Source organism: Gallinula chloropus (assembly GCF_964237585.1).
Source record: "Gallinula chloropus genome assembly, chromosome: 12".
In the NCBI taxonomy this organism is placed as follows: Eukaryota; Metazoa; Chordata; class Aves; order Gruiformes; family Rallidae; genus Gallinula; species Gallinula chloropus.
This window is the reverse complement of record NC_140097.1, coordinates 7,881,244-7,895,178: the sequence shown is the minus strand read 5'-3', so window position 1 is coordinate 7,895,178 and position 13,935 is coordinate 7,881,244. Positions and strand designations below refer to the sequence as shown.

The window sequence follows — 13,935 nt, the reverse complement described above, 5'->3', positions numbered from 1 at the left end:
GTCTGAGTCACGGTCTATTTTGGGGCCCTTTGCACAACTGAGATCTCTGTTCTTTGAGCATAGGTGAGGTGGCCACAAGAGGCACCAATTACTGCATGTCCTCTTAGAGGCTAGGGAAATCTAAAGAGAAGAGCAAGTGAATAACAATAACTTGATGGAAGAAGGCTCCTGTGATCTGGTATCACTGACAGATGCTTGGCCACAAAAGCTCTGCTGGGAAGATATGTTAATATAATACATGAATGGGTTTTTTTCTGGCTTATTGTGACTTTAAAGTAAGGAATAACAGTGAACAGAACAGGAAAGTGGTCTTGGCTACTTTACCATGTTCCAGAAAGGCTGGTGGGTTGTTGGTGGTTAGATCAGATGGGGCTGTGGTCAGTTGGAGGTGCAAGGGGTGGGCAGCAAGACCTGGTCTAAGTCTTGATAGAAACATCACTTAAGTTACTTCATCTTTAAGTGCAGGAACTGCTATTTGTAATACTGTGTGTTGTCTGGTGTGCTATTTTAGGTCTCCAGGGGAGGAAAAAAGTAACCACCTTAAAGATGTGTTTTACGCCATAAAATGTGTGCAGAATTGCCTTGGTTTGGGTGGGTTTTTTCCCCCAAAGCAATTAGATTGCATTTAGTGTAGCTCAGCTCAGTTCTGTAGTGCTTGTGAAAGCCATGTGAGGGCCAGAGCAATTCTCTAAAGCCTGTTTGCAGAGTGAGGTGGTACATAAAACCATGGAGCTCCTACCATCATAGCAAAGCCTGGCTTTCCTGTGAGGGGCTGGAGTCTTGTTGCTGTGCTCTGCTGGAAAAGTGGGTACTGGACCCTGCAGCAGGTCCCTCAAGAAGCAGCTGTGGTACCTGAGTGTGGCTGTTCAAATGCAACAAGTGTGGTAAATTAAGAACCAGAAAGTTCTACTCAGTTTGATGTATTGGGAGGGGTTAACAACAAACCAGCCCACTCAACCTTGAATGCTTTTGTGTTGAGTTGCAAAGTCTGGGCTGAAGGGGGAACCTGAGTCTGCCAGGGATGGGAGCACAGGGCGGTACCCAGCTCTGGCTCTGCACCCCATTGCAGGTGTTCCTGGGTGGAAGGTGAAAGCTGCCTTGAGCCTAGCTCAAGCTTTGAAGGTAGGACCTGAGGAGGATGGTGGGCACAGTTTGTGGCTGCACAGGATGGAATTTCCCTGGGGGAAGGAGGGATGGGGTCAAGTTTCTTCCTGATCCAAAACTCCACAGAGGCTGCTGTTGTGTTCAAGGGGTTTTCAGTGGGGTTCCCAGATGTGTTCTGTGTCAATGCAGTGCCAAATCATCTGTGCCTGAGGAAAGCAGAGCAAGCTTTCTTTTCAGACCATGCAAATCATGCTCTTCAAATCTTTCCATAATCCTGCTGATGGTTAAAACAAAACCCCTTTCCAGGCTGCAAAATTGGCATGACAGGCACTAGGAAATCTTCCTTCCCCTTCTCTCCCCTCTCCCCCACCCTTTAGGAAAGAACAATAAGCCCTGACAAAAAGTGTGTGTGCACTGATGCCAGGAAGCTTTGAAACCAAGTCAGGAAACTGTCTGATCATGAGCATTAGAGTATCTCTCATGTTCAGCTTTCATCAGACTTTGCTGGATTTGTGTAGGGGCAGCATCTCAGCTGCTCTTCATCTCCCTGATCTAGGCAGATGAGTTTCTTGTCTTCATCCCACCACTGCTATAGCTACAGAAGCTCAGGGAAGAAAATGCCTGAGGTAAATAACCAGCATCACATATCAACTGCTGATGAAAAGTTTCTGCCTACATGTTTGGGTACACTTAGTTTGGACCAGGAAAAGAAAAAAAGTCGTGCAATCCTCCAATGTCCATTAATCCATCTTCTGTGATTTCTACTGCGGGCTCTTTGTTTTCCTCTGGGGACCTAACTTTTTATTTAGCCATATATTCATGGCTGCTGCTGCCATCGCCTTGCTGTTGCACACATTAATTGCCCTTGAGCAGAGGAATGTCTCCCAGAAGGCCTCCTCCTTTCTCTGCACCAGATCATAACTTCTTTAATTGCTGCTGTTAACTTGCTGCTGCCTTTGTCCCCTCCGTGCTCCCTGTGCAGAGTAGAACAGTGTGATTCCTCATCGGGGCCTCATGTCCCCACTGACACTAATCTGGGTCATACAGCAGGACATGTGAAAATACCCCCTCCAAGGATCCCCTTTCTCTTTCTGAATCAGAAATTAAAATTATTAGAGCAGAGAAGGGTCTGTCAGGAGCTGCCAGATTGAACCACAGATCTATTAGCTCGGTCACTGATTGCAAATGGTGTGGGAGTGCAAGGTTAAGGCTTTGATTGCTCAAACCAGGACATGCAGACTCCTCCTTTGACCCAAGTTGTGTATTTCTGCTGCAACCTGGTTTTAAAAGCTTTTAATGTAGGGGCCCTACATGACTCACAGCCCAGTGGGTGAACAGCCACAGGTAGCCGGGCACTAAGCTATTTTATGTAAGAAAGTTGTGAGCTTCCCGACACAGGTATCCCATGGCCTTAATATCAAAGATAAGACCAGTTTTCTGCCACCTTGATTGTAAGAATTCAAAAATCAAATCATTTCACATGTTACCCTTTTCAGTTGTTGCCATGGCAAAACCCCAGAAAGGAATTTGGGTGGGGAGGGGTATTGTACCAAACCTCTGGGTCATCAATTCATCTTTTTTTTTTTTTCTGAGATGGATTAAAGTATGTTTTTGGTACCTCAGTCTCACCTGGATGCTCGCATGGAATTAACCTCAAGTTAATTCTGTATGAGCAGCTCTGAAGAGCCCATCCAGCAAGACTGCTTCTAGGGCCAGGTATTCATGCAGGGAGATCAATGCGCATCAGGAATGAGATGGAGAGACAGAGCAAATGTGGTATGTCTTTATTCCAACAACAGTTGCCTTGTTCTGTACTTCACCTGCCACTCTTTGGGATGTTTTCCAGGTTGCATGAAGTGAATTTCGATGCTCCTACTTGTGAAGGCAAGCGCCGAGAAACGCTCTCCTTGATAGGGGACTTCTCCTCTTCGGCGGAGTTCTTCGTCACCATCGCAGTCTTCGCCTTCCTCTACTCGCTGGCTGCCACCGTGGTTTATATCTTCTTCCAGAACAAGTACCGTGAAAACAACAGAGGGCCTCTAATTGTAAGTGTCCATCTGCTGTGTTTTCAGGTCTGAGCCTGTGGCTTTTTTGGTGGTTGGGACATCCAGCTGGCCCAATGTGCAAAGCATCTCTGTATTCACCTGTTTAAGACAAAATCTTGGTGGTGGTTTAAATGTTTTCTGTCAAGGGTAACAGCCTGCAGGCCAGTGGAGTTTAGCCCCATTCCTGTTTGTACTTGTGGGATTCCATGCTTCTCTCCCACTGGCTGCAGTTGTGATGTTCACTCAATTAACGTGTTGCAGGGTTGGGGTCCAAGCTGTACATCTGTGACAGCAGAGCTGCATCGGTGGTAGAGGCAGGGGCAGGGAAGGAGGCGATCTTGGGCATCATCCTAGAAGATAAATGTAACCATGTCCCTGACCAAGCCCTAGCCAGAGGGATTGCTAGTTACTGCTGGGTTTGGACTAATTATTTTGCCAGATTATTGGAGTGTTACATGGCTGGATTTTCAGCATTACTGTGAGGTCCCAGTATGCTCATGTGTCTGCTGGCTTCTGAGGCTCCTCACTTTCCATTTATCATTCAGTGCACCCATCAAGCTGTGTCCATCCATGCCTTTATTTTTCTTTTTACTGAAGGCTTGTGATAAAAAGCAAGTGCTGCTGTGCATTTGTTTTCTTACAAATGAAGACTGTAAAGCCAGCAAGAGCTATTTTGCTCTAGGTGTCGGTTACCTGTCAGCGCATCACGGCCCATGATACACCCCTTGGTCTTGTGACGCAGCTGTGTGATGATCCCTGGCTGGACTGCAGTCAAGTCAGGTGTCTTCATTGGCAAGGTTGCCTCACACTCTCCCTTCCATGGGTGATCCTCTCCTCCATGACTGTAAGGAGGAGGTTATGCTAAGGTAGAGGAAATGCTTCTCTGAAGTGTGAAGAGCAACTGAAAGGGAAGGCAGTGGGAGTTTGGTGAGGACCGATGTAAGGGAAGAGTTCTGGCTCCCAGAAAAGTCTAAAGTTTGACTGTCAGAAACCAGACATTTAGTTCAGACTTGTGCCTTAAATGACCTGAAAGCCACCAATGAAGAAAAATGTAAGCCACTACTGTCAGAAAAATATAATAGAAAAGAAAATAAATCAGCAGTGCAGAAAGGCTGTGCCTGTTAAAGGAAATAACTGCAGTAACTGTAAGTGGAAGATTAAACTGTAGGAAGGTAATCATAGCATCATGGGGTTTTGAGGGAAAGCTCGTCCTGCTGCAAGGAGATGGGAGCTTTTTTTATTTAAGTTTGCATAATTCAAAACTGATGAATTGATACAGAAGGAAAAATTCTCTATCCCCAAGAAAGGAAATGAATCTGTTTCAAAATGGTTGGGACCTTCTCTCTCTCCTTAGAAAATGGTAAAGGAAAGGGGGGGAAATCTTCACAGAGGAGAGGTGGGACAGGCAAGATTAAGAGGTCCCTACAGAAACAGTAAATAAAGTGCCTTTCTTCTACTGGATTCAGTTGGTATCCAGTAATATTTCACACTGTCTCATTAAAGGATTAGTTGCTATTTTAATATTCTTTTGGAAAATAATTCTTTCTTCTGACCAACGCTGTTACCCCATGTAGTGATAGAAAAGGAAAAAGAAAAGAAAATATGAATGTCAGACTGTGACCTGGCCTTTTGCACTATCTGGAACTTTCCTGATACAGCTGCTGCAGTTGTGTTTGTCCCAGGATGCACAGTGCAACCCACTGCAGTATTAATGTGGCATTGATTTAATTTGTTCTGTGTAATGGATTGTAATTGAATCTACAGGTTAAATTTAACCAGTGACTTACTAAAGCTGCTGTTTGGGATTTCCCAGTCTTTAAACCAAGTCTAAATGACCATATTTGTTCAGAATATAAAGATGCCTCTGTCGTACATCAAAGGCAGCTCTTGTTGGGGAGCAGCTCGGGGACATCCTCAGTTTATTCCTGCCCAGCCACGTGCTCCAGCAGCTCCTCTGCACTGCCAGTTCTGTCATGCTGGGTACTTTTTGGGGAAAAAAGACCACTTTCCACACAGACAACGCCCCTGCTGGTTTCTGCCCAGTGCAGTGATTGCAGCATCACAGTGTGATTGGGATGGGTGTGAGTCCTACTGTGCAGTGGAAATGTAAGGAAAATGCAGAGCAGAGAACAAGCAAGTAGCTGTAGGCAGGAGAAGTTCAAGAGTCAAAGGAAAGTCAGAGTGATAAACCAGCTTCCCACAACAGCAGGACTCATCTAAGGGATGTAACGTGTTGTGTGTGGGAGGCAGGTGATGCATCCTCTAGTTCCAGGCACTGAGCTGACATTACCCAGCAAGATCACATGTATATCATATCAGATGTGTGAGTATATTGTGTCCCTGAGATTCTTCCTCCCAAAGAAAAGTGCTGCAGAAACCTGGGGTGCTTTGTGTGTGCTTGAGTCCAGCCAGCAGTCACTCAGCGTGTAGTGGTGCAGGTGGCAGGGCAGTGCTTGCTCCTTCTTTGTCACTGTGTTGAGCAGTTTCCAGACTACCTGGGTTTTGCCTCTTAGTGAATAGTTAGAAGATGATAGTTTCATCTGTCCTTGCTTCTGCTGCAGTGCCTGAGCAGTCTCGTATTTAAAACCATTCCCATTTTAAGCCTTGTGCTTCCTCTTGGCTTGGTATCTGCTCAGTCTGGGATGACATCTGCCTTTAAGCAGCACCCTCTGAGCTGGCTGCCTTTTCTCCTGACGAATTTTCAGGGTTTGAAAAAGGAATATGACAGTAGAAGTGGAGAGGGGGGGGAAAAAAACCCTATACACTTGAAATTTTAAAATATTTTTTAAAAATAACCCTTGTGCAGGCTGTACAGGCAGTCAGAGCACCATCAAGGTGTTACTGACTTGCGGTGGCCTGGCTGGATGCAGGATATATGTGCTCATAAGGAATTTAATGACCACTACGTCGTGAGAAACTTGCAGAGGAAATTCCACACTCAAATGCTTCACTTACCTTGTTGATACAAATACAGGGAAACCCGACTGCATGTGCTGAGATCTCAGCAAAGCATCACTTTAACTGTGGAGAAATATTTCAATGTTCAGTGTGAAGTAAGACATCACGGCAAGGAAATATTTCCAGTCGAAGCTGTTAACTCCTTCCATGGCTGCTTTGGATGTTTTATTCACTTTGCAGTAAGCCATGTCTGTTGCTATCATTGCCTACCAGGTTTTGGGGATACAAGTCTTCCTTTTGGTCCTTTTGGTGAGCCACCCCTCCCATCAGGACTGTCAGCAGCAAGCCCTCACCACACATACCCTCCTCTTGCCTTGATGGCTCCATGGAGAGATTTGGGGGGTTTTATGCTAGAGAGAGAAACCCAAGAGAGGACCTTGGATTCCCAGTTCCCAAAGGAACAAGGATCATTTTGCCAGAGATTAAATACCTAATAAGTATGTGCAATGTGCTTCTGAGCTCTGCAGCTGTGACTTTAATTTCGCTGCAGAGTCCTGCCTGGTGCATGTGTGCAGTGAGGAGCTGGGGACTTGCCTCAGTGGCTACATGTGCAAGGAGTTTCTCCAATGACTAAATAGTGCTAAAGAGCCAAACAGATTTTAAAGAACTTAATTGGAGGTGGTGACTTTGATTAATTTTATGAATGTAGCGCTCAAAATCTCACCAGTTTTCAGTGTATCTACGTCTCTATCCCTAATCTGAGCTGACTCCCACTTGTGTAACACCACTTACTCTGGGGAGGCATTGCTGGTTTGCAGTGACAGCAGAGATGAGCTGGATGCTGGCACTGCCACACAAAATGCCTTTGTCTCGATGCCCCATTTCAGATCTCTGTCTGCAGCTCCTTGCTGCAGTTTGCCCTGGGCTGAAGTTTCAGGGCATCAGGGGTAGATGTTCCTCTGTCTCTGGGTTGGGGAAAATAAGGAAAGAGCAGTCACAGCCTGTATGATCAGTACCCACTGCTCAAACTTCTCACTCTCTTCATAGTTTCCATACCCCATGTACTCCATTGAAAACCCACACTCTGACAACTCTCTGTGCCTTCAGGATTGTCTCTGGGAAGTCATAGATTTGCCATGAAAAATACAGGCATTCATGTACAAACATAAATCTCCTTATTAGTATTCCAATCAATTAGTATAAAAGCATAAAATTACTTAGCTGAGAAGTGACTGATACAGCCCTGAAGAGAGATACTTCATTTTTATGGTGATTACTAGATAATCTCATTCTTACATTGCATAAAGATGCTTACGTGTAAGAGGAGATCTTTGCTTTGCATCGGGAGTCCTGTGAATAATCACATTAAACAGAAAGACATTTTCTGCTTTTCATATGTTGCAGACCAAGTGAGTTAAGTACACTTCTGGTCTGCTCATTGGAGATACCTTTGATTAAGTGTTTTATTTCTTCCCCTTTGTCCTGTTTTCTTGAGTATAGGAAAAGAATAAAAGACCCATCTGTAAAAACAAAAATTGAATCCTGCAGATAAGAAATGTGAAATTGTGAATAACCTGAATAAGTCTTTGCATTTCAAAGAGCTGTTTCAGGTCACTTTTGTCATCTCCTTTTTGAACCCGAAGCCCCAGTGACCTCGCTGTACACACTGGTACCTCCCAAAGGGTTCCGCACATCCCTGCCAGAAGCAAGCTCACGAGGCCAGTACACCATTGTGAGAAGTGTGTAATTCCTTCAGAGCTTCATTCTGCAGAAAATCTGGGGTGGGACCTTGTTCAAACCAAAAAAAGAGCTAAACTGCCACTGTAGGAAGGTGTTTGCTGCCTGCAGCAACCTGCTGTTGGCCGCTTTCCCGGGCTGGGGCTGGGGATATGGCTCTTGCTGGGGTGGGTCTTGGATTTTTGGGTCCGGTGTGACTGTGAGAGAGAATCCTCTGAGCAGTTCACCCTTGCTAGGGTAAAAAAATCTCCCTCTGCTTCTCTGTGGTTGTGAAACCTGCTGGCAGTACTGCTGACCTTGGTGGGCTCTGGCTGGGAGGTTTGAAGGCTTTGGCATTTGAGGAGGTGCTCCCTTGCTGTACACTGTACAGGAAGGCTTTGTCAAATGAAAAGATTTTATAGCATGAGCATTAGCAGATGGAAATGCTTGCAGAGAGGTGCTGAAAGCCCTGCATGGAAGCCAGTTACAGGGCCAGCAGCTGCGGTTCGGTGAGACAGGAAGGAGCAGGGGCAAAGCAGGGATGCCAGGCATCCTCCAGCCACGCCAGAGCTGAGGTTTTGCATGTTTTCAAATGTAACAGCCTAGGGCTGTTGTGCCAGACTCAGACCATGCTGGCTGGGAGGGAGAGCTGGGCATGGGGAGTGTGCTGGGATGTTCATGTTACCCTGTGGGCTGCTGAAGCCACTGTCCATCTCAGAGCAGGTGAAATACAGCCCCTTTCCCAGCAAACAAGCACTTCCTGAAGATGCTTTTGGCTGGATGGAATTGTGTGGGACACTGAGGGATTCGAAACTCTGCTCAGGGGACTTAAGTGACTACCCCCTCCAAAGATGGGTATTTTGCAACTGCCAGTAGCTTGGTAGCAAGGAGAAAGGTTTCAGTTGCCATGAAAAGAAAAGGCACATTCACAGTTCTATTCTAAAACATATAACATATAAATTTGTTCCAAGCAGGCATTTTTGGCAAACTGGGTAATAGCAAGTTTCAACTTGAAAAAGGCAGCAAGAATATCTTTTTTTGTTACACAGACTTAAAGCTCTTAAAAACTCCCTCCTTGGATATTCAGCATATTTTAAATCTTGTTTTCTGCTTTCTCCTACACATTCCTATTTTGCCTCCTTCCCAAAGGCACCTGTAGGCAGACCAAAGTATCTCAGCTGAGATCTGAGAAAGAAACTTTGCAATTAGGAGTATAACGTAACCATACAATGGTACACACTGAAAAGATCTGTAGACACCATTTCAAGAGAGCAACTACAAAAAAATTACTTTGTTCCAAAGGAGGGGAAAAAATATCACCCATGCTATAGGGATATTAAACATTCAAATGTAAGATTTGTTTTAGTATGCAGGCACTCTGGCTTTAATTACCAAAGAGTAATTCCCCAGATAGACATTAAGACACAGAACAGCTTAGCTTGAAATTCACTTTTATTTTCAGCATGTCATTATCTTGTAACTCTGTTCCACCCAGAGCTGTGAAAATGTTCAGCCAGAAATCCAAACCCACTTGAAAACAAGAGAAGTTCAAGTTCCAGCCAAAACTGAAGGTTAGAGAAGATTCAAAATAAATAGGAAGACACAAGTTTGCTCTGTTCACATGTTTTCTTCATTGCTCGGTGCAGGGGAGATGAGACAAATCCTCCAAGAGCCCAAGTCCAGCCAGGTAGCCTTGGTGAGAGCACTCACTGCAAAATTCCTGATGTTTCATCAGCCTGTTCTCCTAGCAAGCTGTTGGTCTTGTAACATGCATCTGGGAGCAGTTGTGTCCCTTGGCTGGCAGAGGGGCTGGGTCGGTTGTTCTCTGAGTCCTGGCTGCATGATCTCTCCCTTTTGACTTGGTATGTTCCCTGTGCCCAGTCAGACTTTATGGTTTTGGGGGACTTCCTGTATAAAAGGGCTGTGAATGCTGGTCCTAGGTTCCCCAGGAGCAGGGACCTTTTCTGTGGATTCCCCCAAAACTCTGATCTACTCATACATGGAGTACTTGGGGGCAGAGAGGGCAGGATCAGGCTGGGCTAGCCTTGTATGGACACCCCAGTGTGAAGGGAGCAGAGCAAGTCCACAGAAGAATGGAGTATGGGGTGAGATGGAGAAGATAAGACCTGAGAAATAACAAGAAATACTTAGTCCTTTTAGGACCAGCATCTCAACCACACAGTGCTCTTGGGTGTTCCTAGCAGTACTTTATAGCCCATGGCATGAGTTACTAGAAGTCTGAGTGAGGGACTCATGGCATGTTGTGGTCATTTGTGCAACGAGTTGTGCAAATGCCCCACCAGCAACAGGACAGGCTCTGCGAGCTCAACAGCAGGTCTGAACTCTTGCTGCTGTCACCTGCTCCAGGAACTTTGTTCACTTTTAAAACTTTCCTCATTTCAGCAAGTTTAAGCTCCTACATTGTTTAGTTTTGGTCGGTTTGTCCCTGTTTCAAATTTCTACCTGCTGTTATGCATTTATTGTTGTTGCCAATGTGCTGATTGCAGAGCTTGATTTAACTTGCAGAGCATAATAGTGAATAGAGAATCGCTTGTCATTTCAAAAATGTATTCCCCAAAACTCTGTTGTGTCCCCATCTATTGTGTCAGTCAGAATCTGTATGGGCACCTGGCATCCAGGTAGGTACCATGTCAACCCTCGTAGCAAATAAAGACCATATCCCATCATAATCCACAGCTTGGTGAATGTCTGGTGTTTGTACCAGCTGGGATTGTTTGGAAACGTTTGAAATTGAACTGTTGCCTCCAGGAGTCCGTTTCTCATTCGGTTACTGCTAGGCTGTACGAGATACCGTGATTTCTTCTGCTGGAAATCTCCCTGAGAAGGAAAACTACTCTGGGCTATATGCCTCTGCCTACCCGGGATCTCTTTGGGTGTTAAGCTGGTTGTCAGCTCCTGGGCTTCACGCTCTTCGAGAAAGCCCATTTGGTCAGAGGAGCTCAAAGCGTGGTGGCAGACACAGGCCTGCAGAAAACAAACTGTGGCACTGTTAAAAGAGGAGGACGTGTCCTTTGGGAAAGCATCCAAGCACAGTTAATTTAATCCCATCTGCGTGAGCGGAGAAATCCTTTGTTCATGGCTCACTTGTGCGGCTGGTTTATTGACTGGTGCCTCTTCCCTCATGACGGAGGCTCACGGCCTCCGTTCCCGTTGTGCCGTGGAGAGCTCCTTCCCCCAATGTCAGGTGTGCTTGCAGAGGAGAATGGGGCTTCCCAGGGATCGCTAATTTCTCTGGATAGCTGCCTGAAATGTTGTGTTCTTAATGAATAGTCTCTCTTCCTTCCATGCACACCTTTACTTTGTAAGGGGGAAGGGGAAGCAGCCCCCATGGGAGGTGGGATATCAAGACGCAGCGATGCAGTTAGTGGTATGTTAGACTTTTTGGCACCTCTACCATCTGTTGTGGGCTGACAGATGGGATGAAATATGACAGCAGAAAGGCTCTTCTGTTTTAGCAAGACACAAGAAAGCTTGAAAAATCACACCTCCTCCCTCCTTTCCCCCCAAACCCACACAACAACAGTGTCACTTGGCCACTTGTTCTGGCTAAGACAAGGAGAAGTTTATGCCTGTGTGTGCTCCTGAGAGTCTTTCGAGGGAAAAGTGAGCAGAGTGGTTCAGAGCAGAGCTGCTCGGAGGTGCTGGATCCTGGAGGGACCACCACGCCTTCTCCCCTCATTTTACGTGGATGGGAATTAGGAGCAAATGCTTTACCAGGACAGAGAGGAGCTGAGGACACTCAGCTTGGCAAGTCTTGTTGTTTATTTGTTCACTCATGATAATTAGCGGCTGCACGGCTTGTGCAGCAGGGACATTTGGCCTTACCTGTAGCTGGTGAGAAAACTCCTCATCTGGTAGCTGAAGATTAGCCAGTTTCAGGTTCTTCCTGAGATGCTGCCATGGATGGAAATGCTTCCTATTGGAAACTGACCCTGGCTGTCTGTAGGAGCACCTGTGGTGAGAGCCAGCCCTCAGGAGGGCCCAGCTTCTTTCCGGACATCTATTTATATTTCACAGAATCACAGAATTGTAGGGGTTGGAAGGGACTTCCAGAGATCATAGAGTCCAACACCCTTGCCAAAGCAGGTTCCCTAGGACAGGTTGCACAGCTCGGTGTCCAGATGGATCTGGAATATCTCCAGAGAAGGAGATTCCACAGCCCCCCTGGGCAGCCTGTCCCAGGGCTCTGTCACCCTCACCATGAAGAAGTTCTTCAGCATATTGGTGCGGAACTTCCTGTGCTCCAACTTGAGGCCATCGCCCCTTGTCCTGTCCCCACAGACCACTGAAAAGAGGTTGGCCATTTCCCCCTGTATCCCACACTTCAGATATTTATAAAAGTTAATCAGATCCCAGATTTTTTTAATTGACCCTAATTCATCAGCCAGGTGTTTTGAGCAGCCAGATTTCCAAGGCAGCTCAGCATCCTGGGTACCAGCCACATGCTTATGGGAATCTGGACACATGGTTGGAGGTGCATATGGGAGCTGGAGGACTCTGCCCCATTAGGGACATCAAACACTTCTGAAAGTTAGCTCTGTAGACAGTAATCACAACCTTCAATGAAATAAGTTCTTGTTTTTTTCCTCTCCTCTGGTGCAAACTTTCAGTTTTTCTGGTGATTTTTAATATTTTTCTTCCCAACGGACACACCAGTATAATGCTTCTAACTAATTTGTCTTTTAGGATTTCATTGTGACAGTGGTCTTCTCATTCTTGTGGCTAGTGGGCTCATCTGCTTGGGCTAAAGGACTCTCAGATGTAAAGATTGCGACCGACCCAGAAGAAGTGCTGTTACTGATGTCTGCCTGCAAACAGCAGTCCAACAAATGCTTGCCCGTTCGCAGCCCTGTTATGTCAAGCCTCAACACTTCGGTTGTAAGTGACTTTGATTACTTCTTTTCACCACTACCTGACAGGTGTATTTTCATCTCTTTTTACCCGTGTATTGACCTAAATGGGCTGGTATAAACCAGTTAGCTGAAATGATTTAATTGGGAGCACAGTCTAGCTGCGGGGAAAGGCAGAACGTGACTCAGGACAGCAGTGGGAGCAGCAGCGGGGATGAGCGTGTGGGGTTGGGATGGGGAGAAAGCGAAGTGTCTGTCCAAGTGCCTGGGTTGGCCTGTCTGCTTTTAACTTGCTCGCTGCAGTGCTTTTGGAAAGGGGTCTGGGCACTCCTTTAGGGAGACAAGGGTTTGTGCCTTGCAGATCCCTTTAAAAATCCTCCAAAAAATATAGGAAATTGGTCTTCAGAATGTTTAAAAAAACCCAAACAAACAAAACTTGAGGCCAGTGAAGCAATTAATTCCTCCCTCTTAAAATATTTTCTTTCAATTTTATTTTTCCGTGGTTTCTTTAAACTGTTTTCAAACAACAAAAAAAAATATTTTTGGCCTAAAATCTCAACTGTTTTTTTAGAAAGAAAAAGGAAAACAGATACCTTGTGAGCTGCAGCTAAAGGGGGTGAATCTGGGGATTTGCTCCAAAGCTGAGAAAATTTTCCAGCAGGTTTTGGGGGAGGAGGATGGACTGGGAGCAGCTTTTGCTTCTCCCAGGACTGTGCAGGGTCCAAAACGTTAAGCAGGGCTGTGAGACCATGGCTGCCAGATGACGAGGTCCTCTTCTCCCCACCTAGGTCTTTGGCTTCTTGAACTTTATCCTCTGGGCAGGCAACATTTGGTTTGTGTTTAAGGAGACGGGCTGGCACTCCTCGGGCCAGCGGCACCCTCCGGACACCATGGAGAAGCAGTCTAGCAGCTACAACCAAGGTGGCTACAACCAAGACAGCTACGGGCCGGCTGGTGGCTACAACCAGCCAGGCTCCTACGGCCAGGTGGGTGAATATGGCCAGTCCCAGAGCTACGGCCAGAGTGGGCCAACCTCCTTTGCTAATCAGATTTAGAGTTCACACAGCACGAGCTCTTGCACCCCTCATATGTAGAGAGTTTAACAGGTCTCAAGTTTCAGTGGCACCAGGTTTTCAAGGGTTTTACATAAATTATTACTACAACATGGTGGGGAATGTTGGTTGAAGATCTAAGCTGACCTCCTGAGGAAGATGGGAGGTGGCCCGTGGGCTGATGTTGGCCTATTTTACCCTGAGTAGCCAGATACAGGGGACGTGCTCATCGCAGGTGGTGACCTGGAG

The 13,935-nt window shown here is 46.1% G+C and overlaps 1 protein-coding gene across 1 annotated transcript in view; it reads left to right on the top strand.

Moving 5' to 3' along the window:
- Positions 1-13,689, top strand: part of SYNPR (synaptoporin) — a gene marked incomplete at its 3' end in the record, with an annotated part of 105,131 nt that extends 91,442 nt beyond the window's left edge. The window contains exons 4-6 of the mRNA XM_084269744.1: positions 2,951-3,149; positions 12,471-12,662; positions 13,423-13,689. Coding sequence (XP_084125870.1) covers positions 2,951-3,149; positions 12,471-12,662; positions 13,423-13,689 — 658 coding nt within the window. The remainder of the gene's footprint in view (positions 1-2,950; positions 3,150-12,470; positions 12,663-13,422) is intronic.
- Between the last annotated feature and the right edge of the window lie 246 nt (positions 13,690-13,935).